The sequence below is a fragment of the Stegostoma tigrinum genome, chromosome 1, assembly GCF_030684315.1.
Source record: "Stegostoma tigrinum isolate sSteTig4 chromosome 1, sSteTig4.hap1, whole genome shotgun sequence".
Taxonomy (NCBI): Eukaryota; Metazoa; Chordata; class Chondrichthyes; order Orectolobiformes; family Stegostomatidae; genus Stegostoma; species Stegostoma tigrinum.
The window spans coordinates 1,405,640-1,425,898 of record NC_081354.1 but is presented as its reverse complement, the minus strand read 5'-3'; the positions used below and the strand labels follow the sequence as shown (position 1 = coordinate 1,425,898).

The 20,259-nt window shown below is 41.1% G+C and overlaps 1 protein-coding gene across 10 annotated transcripts in view; it reads right to left on the bottom strand.

Moving 5' to 3' along the window:
• Positions 1-20,259, bottom strand: part of LOC125451628 (sodium/hydrogen exchanger 9B2-like) — a 180,186-nt gene that overhangs the window by 12,580 nt on the left and 147,347 nt on the right. For all 10 annotated transcript variants that reach the window (XM_059646162.1, XM_059646264.1, XM_059646171.1 and 7 more), the window contains 3 exons: positions 12,214-12,363; positions 5,659-5,767; positions 2,179-2,315 (listed from right to left, as the gene is read on the bottom strand). In XM_059646162.1, the coding sequence (XP_059502145.1) occupies positions 2,179-2,315; positions 5,659-5,767; positions 12,214-12,363 (396 nt within the window). The remainder of the gene's footprint in view (positions 1-2,178; positions 2,316-5,658; positions 5,768-12,213; positions 12,364-20,259) is intronic.

Sequence of the window (20,259 nt, the reverse complement as noted above, 5' to 3'; positions counted from 1 at the left end):
TTTTCCAGCAATTTGTGTTTTCGTTTCAGATTTTCAACATCTGCAGTTCTTTCAGTTTTTAGTTTAGAATAAAAACTTAAGGTTCTTCCAAGGATCAAACCATTGTTTAAAATGAACTTACAGCACACAAATAGCAGAACTCAAAATTGCAGCAGCAAGATAATGATTGTTTGATCTTCCAAGGATGGCAGGAGGAGAGAGAGAGCACGGCGGCGGCGGTGGGGTGGCGGGGGTGTGGTGGTGGTAAGAAGAGACAGCAAGAGTGAGCGAGAGTGTGAGACCGAGAGAGAACAAGAGCTCGAGTGAAAGAACGAGACAGCGCGGGAGCGAGAGGAAGCTGCTCACTAATTTATTAGCTTTGTCAAAGAATTATAACAACATTACATGTAACTATACAACTTTAATTGGAACTGACATTACAAAACTTTACAACAATCAGTACAAATTAGCACCCTCCTGTATCTCTTGTAATAAGGTTAGTACAGAATATAAATTGTAAAAAAGAAATTCGAAAAGACATTAGTGATAAGCAAGTTTCTAGTTTATTGGCAATTGACATGATACAGCTGGCAAATGTCTGGAAGGGGTATAACTGTCAGCATTGGAATGTGATTGAATGAGATGTAAGATCCCAAAGATAGGTGACAGACATTGTCTGGTAATGATGAGATCATGGGAAGGCCTAGGGCTGTCCATTGAGTTGTCCAACATTGATCGCGTGTTTAGAACATAGAACATAGAAAAGTACAGCACAGTACAGGCCCTTTGGCCCACGATGTTGTGCCATGGAGTAATCCTAATCCAAAAATAAAATAACCTAATCTACATTCTCCTCAATTCACTGCTGTCCATGTGCATGTCCAGCTATCGCTTAAATGTCACTAATGACTCTCACGACTACCACTGGAAAAGCACTCCATGCGCTCACAACTCTCTGGGTGAAGAACCTCCCTCTGACGTCTCCTCCATACCTTCCTCCTAACACCTTAAAACTATGGCCCCTCGTGGCAGTATTGACTGCCCTGGGGAAAAGTCTCTGGCTGTCGACTCTACCTATGCCTCTCATTACCTTGTACATCTCGATTAGGTCAGCTCTCTTCCTCCTTCTCTCCAGAGAGAAAAGTCCAAGCTCAGTCAACTTCTCCTCATAAGACAAGCCCTCCAGTCCAGGCAGCATCCTGGTAAACCTCCTTTGCATCCTCTCCAAAGTCTCCACATCTTTCCTATAATAGGGTGACCAGAACTGGACACAATATTCCAAGTGTGGTCTCTCACCAGTGTTTTGTAGAGCTGCAGCATAACCTCGTGGCTCTTAAATTCGATCCCCCTGTTAATGAAAGCCAGAACACCATATGCTTTCTTAACAACCTTATCCACCTGGGTGGCAACTTTGAGGGAGCTATGCACTTGAACACCAAGATCCTGCTGTTCCTCCACACTGCCGAGAATCCTGCCTTTAATCCTATATTCAGCATTTAAGTTCGACCTTCCAAAATGCATCACTTTGCATTTACCCAGGTTGAACTCCAGGATTGGATGTTTAGATTGGAGGGAATGTGGGTAACAACAACATCAATGTTGCATGTAATGACTGTAACCCAGAATGGAGAAAAATGCTGCACTTGGCTGAGGAAGGCTGAAGGTCCAGTGAAAACTGTTTGAGGATGTCTCCCTTGCTGCATTGTAAGGAGATCTGAATAAAAAATTGGCATGGGCTGCTGCATACTGGACTCAAGGGTCCTCTTTAAAATCTCTTCAACATCCTAACTCGACAGAAATTCACCTAAACTCCTTAAACAATACCTTCCAAAGCAATAGCTACAGAAGGAGGACAAAGGCAGCAGATACATGGGAAAGCCACCACCTGCAAGTTCCCCTCCTGATTTGGAAATATATCGCTGTTTCTTCAGTGTCACTGGATCCTGGAATTCCCTCCCTAACAACATTGTGGTGGGAACCACACAAGATGGACTACAGCAGTTAAAGAAGGCAGCTCACCACCATCCTCTCAAAAGCAACTAGGGAATGGCAATAAACTCTGGTCCAGCCAGCAATGTCCACATCTCAAGAATGACTAAAAAATGTTCCATCGGTAGTAGCAATAGTCAAATCTCCATATGGTTTTACATTCAGATAATACTGATCAGTAAAGCTACTTAATCACTTTTAGACACCGACCTGAACTGTGGCTTTAGGGATCCAGGCCAAAGAAATAAATATTCTTTCCTTTATGTTAAATCCTGAGAAGTGTACCATGAGGAATGTTACCAAGATTCTGACTACAAGAGCAATGCTCAGAGTTGCAATCCCAAGTCCTAGAACAAAAACATGGTATTTAGTTTCAGTAAATTTGATACAAAAGTATAAGCAAAAATGAACAGGCACAAAATATTTTTCAGACTGATCCCCAAATTAACTGCCATAAACAATTTGACTACATTTCAAACTATCATAATCTATACCCACCTCAAAGCTCCTAATGATGAGAGGTCACACCCAGTGCCAAAAATAATCTCCTACTGTATCACCCTGGAAATTCATGTCAGCAATACCATATACTGAGACTCCCCTTGATCACACCAATGTACAGGTACAGCAAGTAATTAGGAAAGCTAATAGTATGTTCATGTTTATTATGAGGGGGACTGAATAAAGTAACGAGGTTATGCTTCAGTTATACAGGGCATTGACAAGACTACATCTGGAGTACTTTGCCTAGTATAGCCCATACTGCTTATTTATTATCTTATTTAAGGGAGGATATAAATGATTTGGAAACTGGGCTAATACCTAGAATCAGAGGCTTGTCTTATGACGAAAGGCTGGACAGGATAGACTTGTGTCCACTGGAGTTTAGGTGAATACAAAGAGACTTAATTAAAACATACAAGGTCCTGAGGGAGTCTGTTAGAGTAAATGAGTTCAGAATATTTCCTCATTTGGGAGAATCTAAAGCTAGAGTCACTGTTTATAATCAAAGGATTGCCTACTTAAGGCAGAACTAAGCAATAATTTCTTCTCCCAAAGGGTTCTGATTCTTTGAAACGTTCTTCCTGAAAAGGCAGTGGAATCACAGTTTTTGAATATCTTTAAGACAGAGGTGGGTGGATTCTTGATTAGCAGGAGGAAGAAGGAAAGTAGAAATAAGAGGGAACAGAGTTTTCAGATCAACTATGGTCTTACTGAATTATAGAGCAGGTTCAAGGGGCAGCCTATTCCTGTTCCTAATTCATACATTTGTATTGATCCACAGAGCTTCTCAAGTGTCAGCAGACTGCAGAAGCCTGCAGTCTGTTCCTAGACAACATGTCACTCCTTCAATGCTGTCCAACGTTGGAAGATTCGTATCCCTGGTACTGGAATATCGTATGTCCTTGGGTGGGAGAGCACAAAGAGGATATTTCTCCTGACCCTCCTTTAAATGGAATATCAGTTGTCTAACTCAAACAAAACCCTGTTGTAGGAAGGAATGGGCTTCCATTTGTGTAGCAACTTTCTGCTGCTTGGGTCCCAAGTACTTTAAATTAAAACTTTTGAAAACTCGTCATTGTTAACTGCAGGTAAAACTCAGTTAATTGGCACCTGGTATCACCATAACTCAGTCAGTCACATGGTTCTGGATTCAAGAAAAAAAAATCAAGGCTGACACTTCAGTGCAGTAATGAGGGAGGGAAATAGAACACAGAACACAGCACAGTACAAGCCCTTTGGCCCACAGTGTTGTGCCAACCTAATTTCCTACTCGAAGATCAAAACTAACCAGCATACCCTTCATTTTACTACCATCCATATGCTATTGTTCAAGAATTGCTTAAATGTCCCCAGTGTATCCAATTCTACTATTACCCCACCGGCAGTGCAGCCCATGCACCCACTACTCTGTGTAAAGAACCTACCTCTGACATCTCCCCTATACTTTCCTCCACTCACCTTAAAATTATGCCCCCTTATGATAGTAATTTCTGCCCTGGGAACACGTCTCTGGCTATCCACTCTACCCATGCCTCTCATTATCTTGTACTATTAAGTCACCTCCCATCCTTCTTCGCTCCAATGAAAACAGCACTAGCTCCCTCAACCTTTCCTCATAAGATCTGCTCTCCAGTCCAGGCAGCATCATGGTAAATCTCCTCTTCACCCTCTCTAAGCTTCCACATCCTTCCTATAATGAGGTGACCAGAACTGAACACAATACTCCAAGTATGGTCTTACCAGAATTTGATAGAGCTGCAGCATAACTTCGCAGCTCTTAAACTCAATTCCCCTGCCAATGAAAGCCAACACACCATACACATTCTTAACAACTCTATCAATTTGTGGAGCAACTTTGAGGGATCTAAAACGTGGACCCCAAGGTCCCTTTGTTCCTCCACACTGCCAAGAATCCTGCCATTAACCCTGTATTCGGCATTCAAATTTAACCTTCCAAAATGAATCTGGGTTGAATTCCATCTACCACTTCTTTGCTCAGCTCTGCATCCTGTCAATGTCCTGCTACAACCCACAACAGCCCCCCACGCTGTCTACAACTTCACCAACCTTTGTGTCATCGGCAAACTTACTAACCCACTCTTCCAAATCTTTATCCAAGTCATTTATAAAGATCACAAACAGCAGAGGTCCCAGGACTGATCCCTGCTGAACACCACTGGTCACCGAGCTCCAGGCTGAATACTTTCCATCCATTACCATCCTCTGTCTTCTAGTGGAGTATTCAGTTTTGTTTGGATGAAACAAATATCAAATGGCACTTTGTATTTTGAAGCAAAGCTGGGAGATCTCCTGGGTGAATTAGGACCAATAATTATTCATCAATCAACATCACAAACCTTTATCCAGGCATCATTTCATTATTGTTTGTAGGATCTTACTGTGTGCAAACGGATTGCTGTGCTTCCCACATTAATGAAAACAGTGATTACATTTCATTGGCTGTAATATGCTTTGGAGACATTCAGTGTTTGCAAAACATACACTATAAAAGAAAATGCTTCTTTTCACAGGAAGGCCCCACAGTGTGGCAAACAACTGCTAGTTAACTGAAGGCTTAGTTTAAAACTTAAACAAGGCAGGTTGCCTCTGATTAGTCAAAGCATTGCCCTCAGAAATGAACCACAGAACACTGTTACTCATTTTCTTGATTCAAAATTAATGTTTTGAATGTGATGTTGGTTATGCAGTAGTGATGGCCAGGACACCTTCAATTCTTTAAGATTGTGCTTTAGGATCTTTCAACTCCACATAATATGGCAGTTGGGGCCTCATTTAACTCCAGCTTGAATTAATCACTTCTGATTATACGTAGTACTTAGTGGAAGCTGACTACATGAGCATAAATTCTATGCTCATGTTTCTGGAGTAGGTTTGAATCATGATTTTCCTACTCAGGAGGTGAGTATGAAATCTAAGCCAAGGCTGATAACGGATCAAATGATCATGAAAAAGTGAAGATATTGAGCTTTACTGAAATGAAATGTTTGCCAATGCCATACTTGATTGAGGGACTACATAAGGAGAGGAATTAGAAATAGAAAGTATTAAAAAAAATCCGCTATTCTTCCCTTCCTAAACTACCTGCAACATCAGATCTCAATGGTCATCTTACTTAGTTGGAACCCAATAGTAGTATGTTATTTAATCAAATTTGAAATCTCTTACCGACTGTATATGAGTTCAGTGAACTAACAGATATTTCTGCTCCAATCAATCCAAACAGTAATGGCTGGAAGATGGCCCAGGCATTGGCGGTGATACCTTCTGCTCCACCCTTCAAGCCAGAGAATAGAAAGAAAATTGGCATTTGTTTGCAAATGTTAAATAAGATATATTACAATAACTGATGGCCTTAAAGCACGATATAAACCATGAAATCCAGTAAAAGGCCTTCTACATACCATTGAACTAATGTCCTGAAGGGATCAAGTACATAATGTCAGCTATCTGTACACGAGTGTAACAACCAATTCAACCTCTTCATATTTTGTTAGCCGACAAATATATCCAATATCGTCAGAGTGACTTTCTGGCAAAGTCTCAAATGATAGTTTTACTTACAATCGAACTTTGGGAGGGCTAGAGCTTGTACTTTTATGTCCTTATCCCATTCAAAACAAAGTCCACACCTTTGACTCCATTATCCTTCCACTGCTAGTTGCTCAGGCACATTGTATCTTTATGTTCCACTCCAAATGAATATACTATACATCATCATTACCTGTGAAACATTATTTGTCCAAATTCTACTTTATTCATACCACTACCAAAATTAGATTATCTATAATTATCATACTCGGATTGCTCTATCTTGCAAGTCAGCTGATCAACACCCTCAGAAACTCCACATTCAACAATTTTAATCTTCATTTACAAATCTCTATATAGCCCACCCCACTATACTTTGGTAACTCAAGGGGTCAACCAAGGCAGGGATACTAGTGTTCAGCTACAAGCTGCAACTCGTAACAAAAATAGGAAGAGGCATGCTTGTTAAATCATGATTTAAACATGAGGATGAGAATTTAATTTGGAATTATGAGAGTCCACAAGCCAAAGATGATAAAGACCCATCACAAATTCTCTAGCTACCAATTCCAAACTTAATCTTGGCTACTGTCCAAAGTTGAACAAAATTGATGGTATATTTAGCTAGATCAGAGCTCAAATTTCACCAAGATCATCTATTACCATCTGTTTTATTATTTAACTCAACTTCACCTTTCTCAGTTCATCTGTTGCTGAAACTTTCATTAGAAAATAAGTAGGAGCAGGAATTGGCAATTCAGCCCCTTGAGCTTGTCCGCCATTTAATATGATCAGAACTGATCTCATCTTGATCTCAACGCCTCTTTCCTGCTTACTCTCCATAACCCTTCAAACTATTGCTGATTAAAAATCTATTTTCTCCTTAAATTTAATCAAGGTCGCAGCATCCAACGCACACTGAGCTAATGAATTCCACAGTTTTTCAGAGAATAATTCCTCCATATCTCACTTTACATTACATCTGGTATCCTTTATTCTAATAATATGATTTCTTGTTCTAGATTGCCCCACAAGAGGAAGAATCCTCTCTATATCCACTTATCAATCCCCTTTAATATCTTAAACATCTCAATTTAGGATCTTCTCTCAGCCTTCTAAACACTACAGTATAGGCCTAAACTGGTCAAAGTCTCTACACAAGACAAATCCCTTAACTCTGGAATCAGTTTAGTGAACCTCCTCTGAAAAGCCTCCAATACAATTCCATCTGTCCTCAGGTAAAGAGACCAAAATTGCACATACTACTACAGGTGTGAACTCATTACTGACCTGTAATTGTCCCTCTGTTTATGCCCAATACCTTTAGCAATAAATGCCAAAATTCTATTTGCCTGCCTTACTGCCTGCTGCATCTGAATACTGGCTTGCTGCGATCCAAAAACACTCTTGAGTTTATCTCCATTTAGATAATAAGTTGTCTTTCTATTCCTGTGACCAAAATGGATAATCTCACAATTCACCACTTTACACTCAATTTGCCAAACATTAGCCCATAGCCTACATATACTCATTTGGAATTTTCTTATTTCTTTACTGCAACTTATATTCCATTTTAGTATCATCTGCAAGTTTGGCCATAGAATCTTCTATTCCTGTATGCAAGTCAGTAATATGGATTGGAAATTGTTGGGGTCTAAGGACTAAATTCTGTGGCATCTCAGTAGTTATATCTTTCCAACCAGAGAGACCCATTTATCCCAGCTCTCAAGCTTTCTATCCAGGCTAATAAATTACTCCAAACCCATATGATTGTACCATGTTATTAACCCTTTGTATGGCACCATATCAAATATTTTTTGGAAGTCCAGATATAGCACATCTATAGGATCCCCAATCTATCTAAAAATCCCTGTTACCAACTTTGCTTGTTACATCTTCAAAGAACTCTAGCACATTACTAAAACATGACTTTTCCTTCATAAAACCTTGTTGATTCTGATGGATTTCATTTTGACTTTTCAAATATGCTGTTATTATTTCCTTAATAATGAATCCTAACAAATTTCCCAATGATACATATTAAACTAACAGATCTATAGTTTATTAAAATCTAAAGAACAGCGAATGCTGTAAATCAGGAACAAAAACAGAAGTTGTTGGAAAAGCTCAGTGGGTCTATCAGCATCAGTGAAGGAAAATCAGAGTTATTATTTTGGGTCTAGTTCTGAGGAAGGGTCACTGGATCCAAAAAGTTAACTCTGATTTTTCTTCACAGATGCTGCCAGACCTCTAAGCATTGGCAGCAACTTTTGTTTTTCCCCCGGTCTACAGTTTCCTTCCTTCTGCCTCCATCCCTTTTTGAATAAGAATGTTATATTAACTTTTTGCAATCTACTGGCACCATTCCAGCCTCCAGGGAATTTTGGAGTTTTAGAACATAGAAAAGTACAGCACAGCACAGGGCCTTTGGCCCACGATGTTGTGCCATGGAATAATCCTAATCCAAAAGTAAAATAACCTAACCTACATTCCCCTCAATTCACTGCTGTCCATGTGCATGTTCAGCATAATAACCAATGTATCCAGTATCTCTTCTGCACTTCCTTTAAGACCCTAGAATGTAGGCCATCAGGCTCTGGAGACGTGTCTGCATCAATCCCAACTGTTTGCTCAGTACCTCTTCCCTAGTGATGATGATGGCTCTAAGTTCCTCGCTTTCTATAATCTCTGTGTTACCTCTTACAATTACGAAAGTACTAGTGCCATCAACCATGAAAACTGAGGCAAATATTTATTCAGTGACTTCGCCATTTCTGTGTTCCCCACTATTAACACCCCAAACTCACCCACCAACGGGCCAACATTCACTTTTGCTATTCTCTTCCCTTTTACATTATTATAGAAGCTTTCATTGTCTGTTTTATATATTGCTGATCCTTTTAAGTTTCCCAATCTTGCAGTTTTCCACTGGTCTTAGCAAGCGACATCCACATCCCACGCAGAAATAAAAGAAAAAAAACTAAGCTTTAATTTTTGTCTTTATAGAGTCATAGAGCATGGAAAGAGAGCCTTCGGTCCAACTCTTCCATGCTGACCAAGTTTTCCAAAACTAAACTAGTCCCACTTGCCTGTGTTTGGCCCACATCCTTCTCAATGTTTCCTGTTCACGTGACTATCCAAGTGTCTTTTAAATGCATCTTATCTTTAACTTAATTGTTTAACCATGGATGCTTACCCATCCCACAATGCTCCTCCCCACCCACCAAACCGACAATATTTCTTCCTCAGGAATATATTTTCGTTGGAAGAAATTGATTATTTCCTTAAACATCTGCCACTGCTCACTGACTGTCCTTTTAGTCTTCCTTCCCAGTACACTAGGGTGAAATCTATCCTCATGCCTATGTAATTACATTTATTTAACTTCAGAACACTAGCATGAGAATGTCAGGTTCCAAGCAATTGATTGTGATAGGGGACTCTCTCGTTACAGGCACAGACAGTTGTTTCTGCAGCTGACAGTGAGACAAAGAACAAAGAACAAAGAAAATTACAGCATAGGAACAGGCCCTTCAGACCTCCATGCCTACACCGACATGCTGCCTGTCACAGCTAAAACCGCTGACCCTTCCAGGGGCTGTATCCCTCTATTTCCATCCTATTCATGTATTTGTCGAGATGCCCTTTAAACATCACTATAGTATCTGCTTCCACTACCTCCCTGGATATCAGAATGGTATGTTGCCTCCCTGGCGTCAGGATTAAGGATATCTCAGAGACGGTGCAGAATATTCTCAAAGGGGAGAGGGACCTGCAGGAGGTCATTTTACACACTGGAACTAACAACATAAGAACAGAAAAGGATGATATTCTGAGGAGGAATATAGGAAGTTGGGCAGGAATTTAAAAAGGAGATCCTCACGAATGATCATATCTGGATTACTCCCTGTGCCACAAGCTAGTGGGGGGTACGAATGGGAAGATAGAGCAAATGAATGCATGGCTGAGGAGATAATGCAGGGGAGAAGGATTCACATTTTTGAATCTTTAGAATCTCTTCTGGAGTAGACAAGACCTGTATACGAAGGATGGATTGCACCAGATTTGGAAGGGGAATAATATATTAGCATCGAGATTTGCTAGAGCTGCTTGGCAGGATTTACACTGGTAAGCAGGGAGACCAGTGAAATAGTGAGGAAAGAGATCAGTCTGAGACTTGGTCAGTTGGGAAAAGCAGCAAGTCGAACAGTCAGGGCAGGCAGCAACAAAGCAGAGATCGAGGTGGGACTGATAAATTAAACAGCATTTATTTCAATGCAAGAGGCTTAACAGGTAAGGCAGATGAACTCAGGGCATGGTTGGGAACAAGGGACTGGGATATCACAGCAATTACAGAGACATGGCACGGGGATGGACAGAACTGGCAGCTTAATGCTCCAGGGTGCAGATGCTACAGGGAGTATAGAAAGGCAGGCAATAGAGGGTCGGTGTTTTGGATTAGGGATAACGTTACAGCTATACTTAAGAGGATATTCCTGGGAATACATCCAGGGAAGTTATTTGTGTGAAACTGAAAAATAAGAAAGAGATGATGATCTTATTGGGGTTGAACTTTCGACCCCCTGATTGCCAGGAAGAAATTGGGAAACAAATTTGTAGGCGATCGCTGCTATCCATAAAAGTAATAGGCTGTTTATGGTAGGGGATTTTAACTTTTCAAACATAGACGGAGACTGCTTGAGTGTTAAGGGCTTGGATGGACAGGAATCTGTTAAGGGTGTACAAGAGAATTTTCTGATTCAGTATGTGGATGTACCTACTGGAGAAAGTGCAACTCACACCGACTCGCGCTCGCCACCATCGCCTCACCGACCCGCGCTCACCACCATCGCCTCACCGACCCGCGCTCACCACCATCGCCTCGGGACATTAAATGTCTTCAAGGCAGAGATTGATAAATTCTTGATCTCACAAGGAATCCAGGGCTATGGGGACAGTGCAAGGAAGTGGAGTTGAAATGCCCATCAGCCATGATTAAATGGCAGAGTGGATTTGATGGGTCGAATGGCCTTACATCCACTCCTACGTCTTATGGTCTTATCATTGATTTAGACCCTCTATAAATGTAATGCCTTCAGCTGCACAGCTTTAAACTCAAATTCCCTCCTTAAACCTCACTGCCTCACAACCTCTTTCCTCCCTAAATGTTCTTCTCAAAGCCTATCAAATGTAAATTTTCTTTTTATCAAACCATGAAGTGCCTTTGGACATTATGCTCTGTTAAAGATGCAAGATGAATTTAAGTGTTGTTTCTTTGAAATAGGATATGGACAGCAGAGTTTGGATCTGGTAAAGTTTACAGGTTAGAGATTCAGGGTGTAGAATATCATATTTTTGATCTTGTTTGCTCAGGGATGAACATTTCCTTGCTTGTTTCTGACTGATGCCTCTCTAAAATCCCATCTTAAAGACTGCAAAATCAAAAATTCAGTACTGCCTTGGAGTGTTAGCCACAGTACATAATATAATTCTGAGCATACAGATCTCTTGCATAGTGTATTCATCACTTCTAGAATCAATGCTTTCAGCATTCTTGTGGTTCCGTTTATTACATCAAAGCAAGTTGACAGTAGGGCCTGTAATGGCATAGAATACTCCAAAAATGGACCCATTAATGAGGCATATAATTAGAATTAGAATTAGAATTAGAATCCCTACAGTGCAGAAACAGGCCCTTCGGCCCAACAAGTCCACACCAAACTTCAGAGCATCCCTCCCAGACCCATCCCCCATAACCCGCCTAATCTACACCTCCCTGAACACTATGGGCAATTCTGCATGGCCGATCCACCTAGCCTGCACATCTTTGGACTGTGGGAGGAAACTGGAGCACCTGGAGGAAACCCACGCAGAGACAGGGAGAATGTGCAAACTCCGCACAGACAGTCACCTGAGGCTGGAATTGAACCCAGGTCCCTGGCGCTGAGGCAGCAGTGCTAACCATTGTGCCACTGTGCTGCCCTCAATGTTAGAATAACTGTTTTCCTTTATAATTACATTGATGCAATATGAATCATTCTATTTTGTAAATTTATTATTTTGTGCTGACTGGAATTTTTCAACAAATGACTACATTCCAAGGCACATGTCAATTCTTACTTTAATAAATGTTAAAAGGGTTAATCAACGTATCAGCCTCCAAGAGGCTAAATTGGAAAACTTTTATGCTACCTTTCCATCAACCCATCCGACCCCGGCAAGAAAAGCCATGACAATTGTGCACAGTCCTCCAGAACCAGGAAAACCAAAAACTCCTGTAGCAAAAATAGCAAACACTGCAAGACCCAGCAACAGGTAAGAGCGCTTCATCACAAGATCCTCCTGCAAAGGAAAAATAAAATTTAATTAAATACTTGCTTTTATTTGAGACTACAAACAAAAGCGCACAGATTTCTGCTAACATGAAAAAAGTTGCCAGAATAATGACTTACCTTGTGTTTTGTGCTGGGAGTTTTACAAATGTTTGAATTCAGTGTTGACAATTTTTATTTGGGGATTCCAAATCTTTACTGTTCTTAACATGCTGGATTTGGATACATGCAAAGTACACCAATGGAGGAGATGTGTTCTCTACAATGAAAATACTAAACACCTTCTCATAGGTCTCTCAAAAACTTGTTGCGGAGACTCAAATATGGTGTTGGTTGTCTGTGTTTCAAATTTCACTGATCAAATCAAAATCACCAACTATCAGTTTTTAAGTAAAAACTGAAAGAACTGAGGATGCCGTAAATAAAGAACAAGAACAGAAGTTGCTGAAAAAGCTCAGCAGGCCTGGCAGTATCAGTGAAGAAAAATCAGATTTGACATTTCAGGTCTGGTGACCCTCCCTCACAACAGTCCTGAGGAAGTTCCCAGTTCTGAGGAAGGGTCACCAGACCTGAAATGTCAACTCTGATTTTCCTTCACCGATACTGCCAGAACTGCTGAGCTTTTCTAGCAACTTCTGTTTTTGTAGCAGTTTTCAAGATTCTGTTGCTACATCAGTTAAGTTTGCACTTCGCTCCTATAAGGCCATCACTTTAATAGTCATCCTTTTTGAAGGTATTCCTACTCTACCTGGTATTATCTCACCATAATGAAGGAAAGCCTGAGACCATCTTCAACTGCGCATTGTTTATGATTTCAGATTTTATTCAGTCCTCAAATTGTAGATAAGAATTAGAGATAACTCATTGACACGTTACTTTTTAAATATGTAATGTGCCCAAATCTGTCAATTACCGAACTATTTCTTGAACAATTTGTAATATGCTATGTACACACACATATATTATACCCTATACGTAATATTATAACAATTGCTATGACAATAAATTGAAATATAGTAGCTGTTCTTATCCAAACTGTTGCATTAAGCACAAAAATAGCCAGAAATGTTAAAGCACCTAGTAACAGTCCCTGTTAAAAAAAAAGGCACACTAATTCCACACTAATGATTTTTTTCTGAAGGCTCAGGTAGTGGTTAAAATCCATTTATGTTTCTCCCCTAGAGTCCATTAAATCATCCAGACCTCCAAATTAGCATTTGGTAATTTTATCTAGTTATCTATTATTAATCAATATAAAACTCTCACTGTACCAGTGCTAAAGAAGACAAAGGGGCTGAACACATTTGTTTTAAAAATCTAAGGAGCTAATGAGCAGTTCAAATTATTCCAAATTATACCAAATAACAAGACAAATACAAGTTATGACACACCTAGATTAATCATACAAGTCTGTCCACTGATTTGGACAAGGACCAAATTAGTCGATACATGGTACCACTGATCCAGAAATTGAACAAGTTGTTTGGTGTATTATAACTTGAGTATTGCTGAATAAGAATCATTGTGTCAAACCTTTTCATTCTGATCTGGATAATTTGAGAAATACTGTATGATACTGTATGAGAGGAGCAGACTAATAATTGGTTAGCAAGTAGACTTTGATTGGCAGAAGCATTGCCATAGAGGATGTTCCAGTTAAATGATGACTGCCAGCCAACTGCTAAGCTTTGTTTAAATTTTAAACCAGGCATGTTGACTTTGATCAGTCAGGGCACTGCCCTGAGAAATGAATGTGCCAGTTACCTATTCTGTTGAGTTGAAACAGCTGCAGTCAATGCACAACTTCTTTCTATCTGCAATAATCATGGCTCTATTTATTAGTGTATAGTGGCCTCCAGCAGGCATAAGTATGCAACAATGTCAGCTCAAATAAAAATCCAAAACTGGTTCAGCAAGACCCTTTACTGGCTCAGGATTATTTAGCAAATGTTGTCCAATTGCAGAATCAGCTTGAACGTTGGGCACTTTTTGAGTTTTACAAGCACAGGCTGGTTGGGTATGGTCAGCTTCAAAAGCTTTTCAGAAATGTACCTTTTTTCAGCAATAGTTAAATTGAACAACATTCTTATTGTTCAGATGTTGCTGTGAATTTCACAAGATAAAAATAAGGAATTGGTATCTGGTTTAATTACAAACCGTTTCTTTGGTGTGTACATGGTGATCTACTGAACTGAAATGATTAGGCTAATTGCAACTGGACAGCTGTAGCAGGGAAGCAAACGCAGCTCCAGTTTGTTCATCATATTCATACCTGGACATTCTGTTTAGACAACACTGACGGCGCAGTTGGCATCCAATCCAAGAAAAAATGTATTGGGATTAAAGCAAGAAGACATAAACTATTTCTAAATATCAACATTGCTAACTATCTCACCAGGTAGGGAGACTATATCTGGACACAATATTCTAAATTGGACCCAGCCAATAACTTGTACAGCAAAGTATAGCATAGTTAATTATAAATTGAATGAAAGATCTTAAAATTCCACCCTACTTTAGCTATTACTTCACAACATTGGTCACGAACCCTAAGATAATAATGCACTAAAATATCACACTGCTGTTCTTTTCTTTGAAGGACGTTCACATGTTAAAGATTTGTGCTGTCTGGGTACATAATACTCCACTTGCCAACGTTAGGCTCAATCACACAGCACATTTGGATCTAACTGCAGTACTAAATCATCTTCCACAATGCTGTTATAATTTTAAAAAATTTCCAAACTTGTAGAAAATTTTCCCAAGACCTATATCTAGATTGTTTTCAAAATACTAAACAGTAAAGATCCTAATACTAGTCTCAATGACTTCATGTAGATCCAAATCGACCAGTTTCTGCAATGAAATGTATTGGTATGGACAGGGAAAAATTCATGGTATCTCCTCCATTGTTCAACAGTCAACAGATACACAAATAAAAAGGTCAGAAATTGCAAAGTACTGAAAGACAAAATGTATAAAGTAAATTGAGCATTAACATCAAATGAGGCTATTAAAGCATGTTGTAGGTGATGCTTTGCTCCCAGAAAGGTGGCTCTATGGAATATTTCCAAAGCAAATTAATGAATATGTATGCACTTTCTTTACTCCTCAACCTTGGCGAAATGATCTACTATCTTAAAGAAAATAACTACCAGCAGGCAGGTTGTTTTTGTTGCTTTTCACCTCTCAGGTCCAGAATTGTTAAGTGTAATCAGAATTATCATGCTTGGTGGTACAGCCAGGTACCAGTACCAACACTTTCGGGAGGATTAGATCAAGTGTACCTTTCTGCATTAGGTCTGATTAAATTAAAAAAAAACTTTTAATGCAGAAAATTGCAGCTTGTCTTAGTTTACTCAGTACTAATACCTAATCATTTGGCTAATTGCACTTTAGTCATCATACATTAATCTATTTCAGGTATGTTTAATATAATGCTGACTGGCAATTATGGTTAAACTCAAACATATATAGCGCCATACTATTATAAACTGTAGGTGTATCATTACTGCACACAAGGCAACTCCTGCTTGGATTCATCTGGTAATCACACACAAACTCTCTTCAACTTGTTTGTTGACAAAATTGCAGCTAAACCACTGGCGTACTGTTGAATCACCCGAGTGAGTAAAAGTAGTCAGCAAGTACACATGATCAATGGTACACATTATTTGGGTACGCGTAATGAAAATCAACTTCAGGGCACTGTCACTAGATTTGTAGAATATATTAAACTAAATCAGTTAGCATGTGGGAATATATTGCTCTTGTGATTCATAAACCGCAATAGTTAGAGAGTTGATACAGAAGGGAAACAACAGGAAAATGGGATGGTACATACCGGAAACAGGAAGTGGAATGATAAGACCATAAGACATAGGAGTGGAAGTAAGGCTATTCGACCCATCGAATCCATTCCACCATTTAATCATGGCTGATGGGCATTTCAACTACACTTCCCTGCACTCTCCCTGTAGCCCTTGATTCCTTGTGAGATCAAGAATTTATCAATCTCTGCCTTGAAGAAATTTAATGTACAGGCCTCCACTGAGCTCCGTGGCCATGAATTCCACAGGCCCACCACTCTCTGGCTGAAGAAATGTCTCCTCATTTCCGTTTTAAATTTACCCCCTCTAATTCTAAGGCTGTGCCCACAGGTCCTAGTCTCCCCGCCTAACGGAAACAACTTCCTACCATCCACCCTTTCTAAGCCATACATTATCTTGTAAGTTTCTATCAGATCTCCCCTCAACCTTCTAAACTCTAATGAATACAATCCTAGGATCCTCAGCTGTTCATTGTATGTTAAACCTACCATTCCAGGGATCATCCGTGTGAATCTCCGCTGGACACGCTCCAGCGCCAGTATGCCCTTCCTGAGGTGCGGGTCCCAAAACTGGACACAGTATTTTAAGTAGGGCCTAACTCGAACTTTATAAAGTCTCAGAAGCACATCAATGCTTTTATATTCCAACCCTCTTCAGATAAATGACAACATTACATTCGCTTTCTTAATCACGGACTCTACGGGCAAGTTAACCTTCAGAGAATCCTGGACCAACACTCCCAGATCCCTTTCTACTTCTGCTTTATGAATTTTCTCACCGTTTAGAAAATAGTCCATGCCTGTATTCTTATTTCCAAAGTGTAAAACCTCGCATTTGCTCACATTGAATTTCATCAGCCATTTCCTGGACCACTCTCCTAAACTGTCTAAATCTTTCTGCAGCCTCCCCACCTCCTCAGTGCTACCTGCCTGTCTACCTATCTTCATATCATTGGCAAACTTCGCCAGAATGCCCCCAGTCCCTTCATCCAGATCATTAATATATAAAGTGAACAGATGCAGCCCCAACACTGAACCCTGTGGGACACCACTTGTCACCGGTCGCCATTCCGAAAAAGAGCCTTTTATCCCAACTCTCTGCCTTCTGTCAGACAGCCAATCCTCAATCCAAGCCAGTAGCTCACCTCAAATACCATGGGCCCTCACTTTACTCCACAGCGTCCCGTTAGGCACCTTATCAGAGGCCTTTTGGAAGTCTAGCTAGATAACATCCAATGGGTTTCCCTGATCTAACCTACTTGTTACCTCTTCAAAGAATTCTAACAGGTTTGTCAGGCATGACCCCCCCTTACTAAATCCATGCTGACTTGTTCTAATCCAACCTTGCACTTCCAAGAATTTAGAAATCTCATCCTTAACATTTTCTGGTTGCAGCAGCAGCACGAGTGGGAGCTTGGAGCAGCAGCCTGTCGGGAAGCCGGTGAGTCACTGTTTTTGAATCTTTAGAAAGCTTACCTCGTGAATAGGCGGAGGTATGCTGAGCAGGAGCCGACATGGGACTGGTGAGTGAGTGAGGTAATATATTTGTGTGGTTGCGTTACCCGAAACACTACCCAGGTAGTGTCTCCCACCCATCCTCCTCCTCTAACCAAAAAAAAAGGTTCTGAGTGCCTGATTGGTAAGGTAACAAGTTTATTTTTTATTCTTTATTTTTTAAGTCTTGGGAATTTAGAATAATGGGAACGGAGGTCAGGGCAGTTCAATGCTCCTCCTGCAGAACGTGGGAGGTAAGGGTCACCGCTAGTGTCCCTGCTGACTACATCTGCGCAAAGTGCACCCAACTCCAGCTCCTTGAAAACCACATTAGGGAACTGGAGCTGGAGCTGGATGAACTTCGGATCATTCGGGAGGTAGAGGGGGTTATTGAGAGGAGCTACAGGGAGGTAGTCACTCCTCAAGTACAGGAAAAAGGCAGATGGGTTACGGTCAGGGGACGGAAAGGGAACCGGCAGACAGTGCAGGGATCCCCTGTGGCCATTCCCCTCAACAATAAGTAGACCGTTTTGGATACTGTTGGGGGGGACGACTTACCAGGGGAAAGCAGTGGGGCACTGGTCTCCGGCACAGAGTCTGTCCCTGCTGCTCAGAAGTGAAGGGGGAAGAGGAGCAGAGCATTAGTCAGTGGGGACTCCATAGTTAGGGGGACAGAAAGGAGGTTCTGCGGGGACGAGAGAGACTCACGGTTGGTGTGTTGACTCCCAGGTGCCAGGGTGCGTGATGTCTCTGATCGTGTTTTTGGGATCCTTAAGGAAGAGGGGGAGCAGCCCCAAGTCATGGTCCACATAGGCACCAATGACATAGGTAGGAAGAGAGATGGGGATTTAATGCAGAAATTCAGGGAGCTAGGATGGAAGCGGAGAGCTGGGACGAACAGTTGTTGTCTCTGGTTTGTTGCCTATGCCACGTGCTAGTGAGGCGAGGAATAGGGAGAGAGAGGAGTTAAACATGAGGCTACAGGGATGGTGCAGGAGGGAGGGTTTTGGATTCTTGGATAATTGGGGCTCTTTCTGGGGTAGGTGGGACCTCTACAAGCAGGATGGTCTTCACCTGAACCAGAGGGGTACCAATATCCTGGGGGTGAAATTTGCTAAGGCTATTCGGGTGGGTTTAAACTAATTCAGCAGGGGGATGGGCACCAAAATTGTAGTTCAACTATAGAAAAGGTTGAGAGTAGGAAGGTCCGAAATAAAGTTTCAGGGAAGCAAGAAGGCACCGGCAAGCAAGAAGTTGGATTGAAGTGTGTCTACTTCAACGCCAGGAGCATCCGGAATAAGGTGGGTGAACTTGCAGCGTGGGTTGGTACCTGGGACTTCGATGTTGTGGCCATTTCGGAGACATGGATAGAGCAGGGACAGGAATGGTTGTTGCAGGTTCCGGGATTTAGATGTTTCAGTAAGAACAGAGAACATGGTAAAAGGGGCGGAGGTGTGGCATTGTTGGTCAAGGACAGTATTACAGTTGCTGAAAGGATGTTTGGGGACTCATCAACTGAAGTAGTATGGGCTGAGGTTAGAAACAGGAAAGGAGAGGTCACCCTGTTGGGAGTTTTCTATAGACCTCCAAATAGTTCCAGAGATGTAGAGGAAATGATAGCAAAGATGATTCTCGATAGAGTGAGGGGGGCAGGGTAGTTGTCATGGGGGACTTCAACTTTCCAAATATTGACTGGGAACACTATAGTTCGAGTACTATAGATGGGTCAGTTTTTGTCCAGTGTGTGCAGGAGGGCTTCCTGACACAGTATGTAGATCGGCCAACAAGGGGCAAAGCCACATTAGATTTGGTACTGGGTAATGAGCCCGGCCAGGTGTTAGATTTGGAAGTAGGTGAGCACTTTGGTGATAGCGATCACAATTCTGTTATGTTTACTTTAGTGATGGAAAGGGATAGGTGTATACCACTGGGCAAGAGTTATAGCTGGGGGAAAGGCAATTACGATGAGATTAGGCAAGATTTAGGGAGCATAGGATGGTGAAGGAAACTGTAGGGGATAGGCACATTAGAAATGTGGAGCTTATTCAAGGAAAAGCTCCTGTGTGTCCTAAATAAGTGTGTACCTGTCAGGCAGGGAGGAAGCTGTAGAGTGCGGGAGCCGTGGCTTACGAAGGAGGTGTAATCTCTAGTCAAGAGGAAGAAGGCGGCTTATGTTAGGATGAGATGTGAAGGCTCAGTTAGGGCACTTGTGGGCTACGAGGTAGCCAGGAAAGACCTAAAGAGAGAGCTTAGAAGAGCCAGGAGGAGACATGAGAAGTTGTTGGCGGATAGGATCAGGGTAAACCCGAAGGCTTTCTATAGGTATTTAAGGAATAAAAGAATGCCGAAAGTAAGATTAGGCCCAATCAATGATAGTAGTGGTAAGTTGTGTGTGGAGTCAGATGAGATAGGGGAAGTGCTAAATGAATATTTTTCAACAGTATTCACTCTAGAAAACAACAATGTTATCGAGGAGATTACTGAGATACAGGCTACTAGACTAGGTGGGATTGAGGTTCACAAGGAAGAGGTATTAGAAATCCTTCAGAGGGTGAAGATAGATAAGTCCCCTGGGCCGGATGG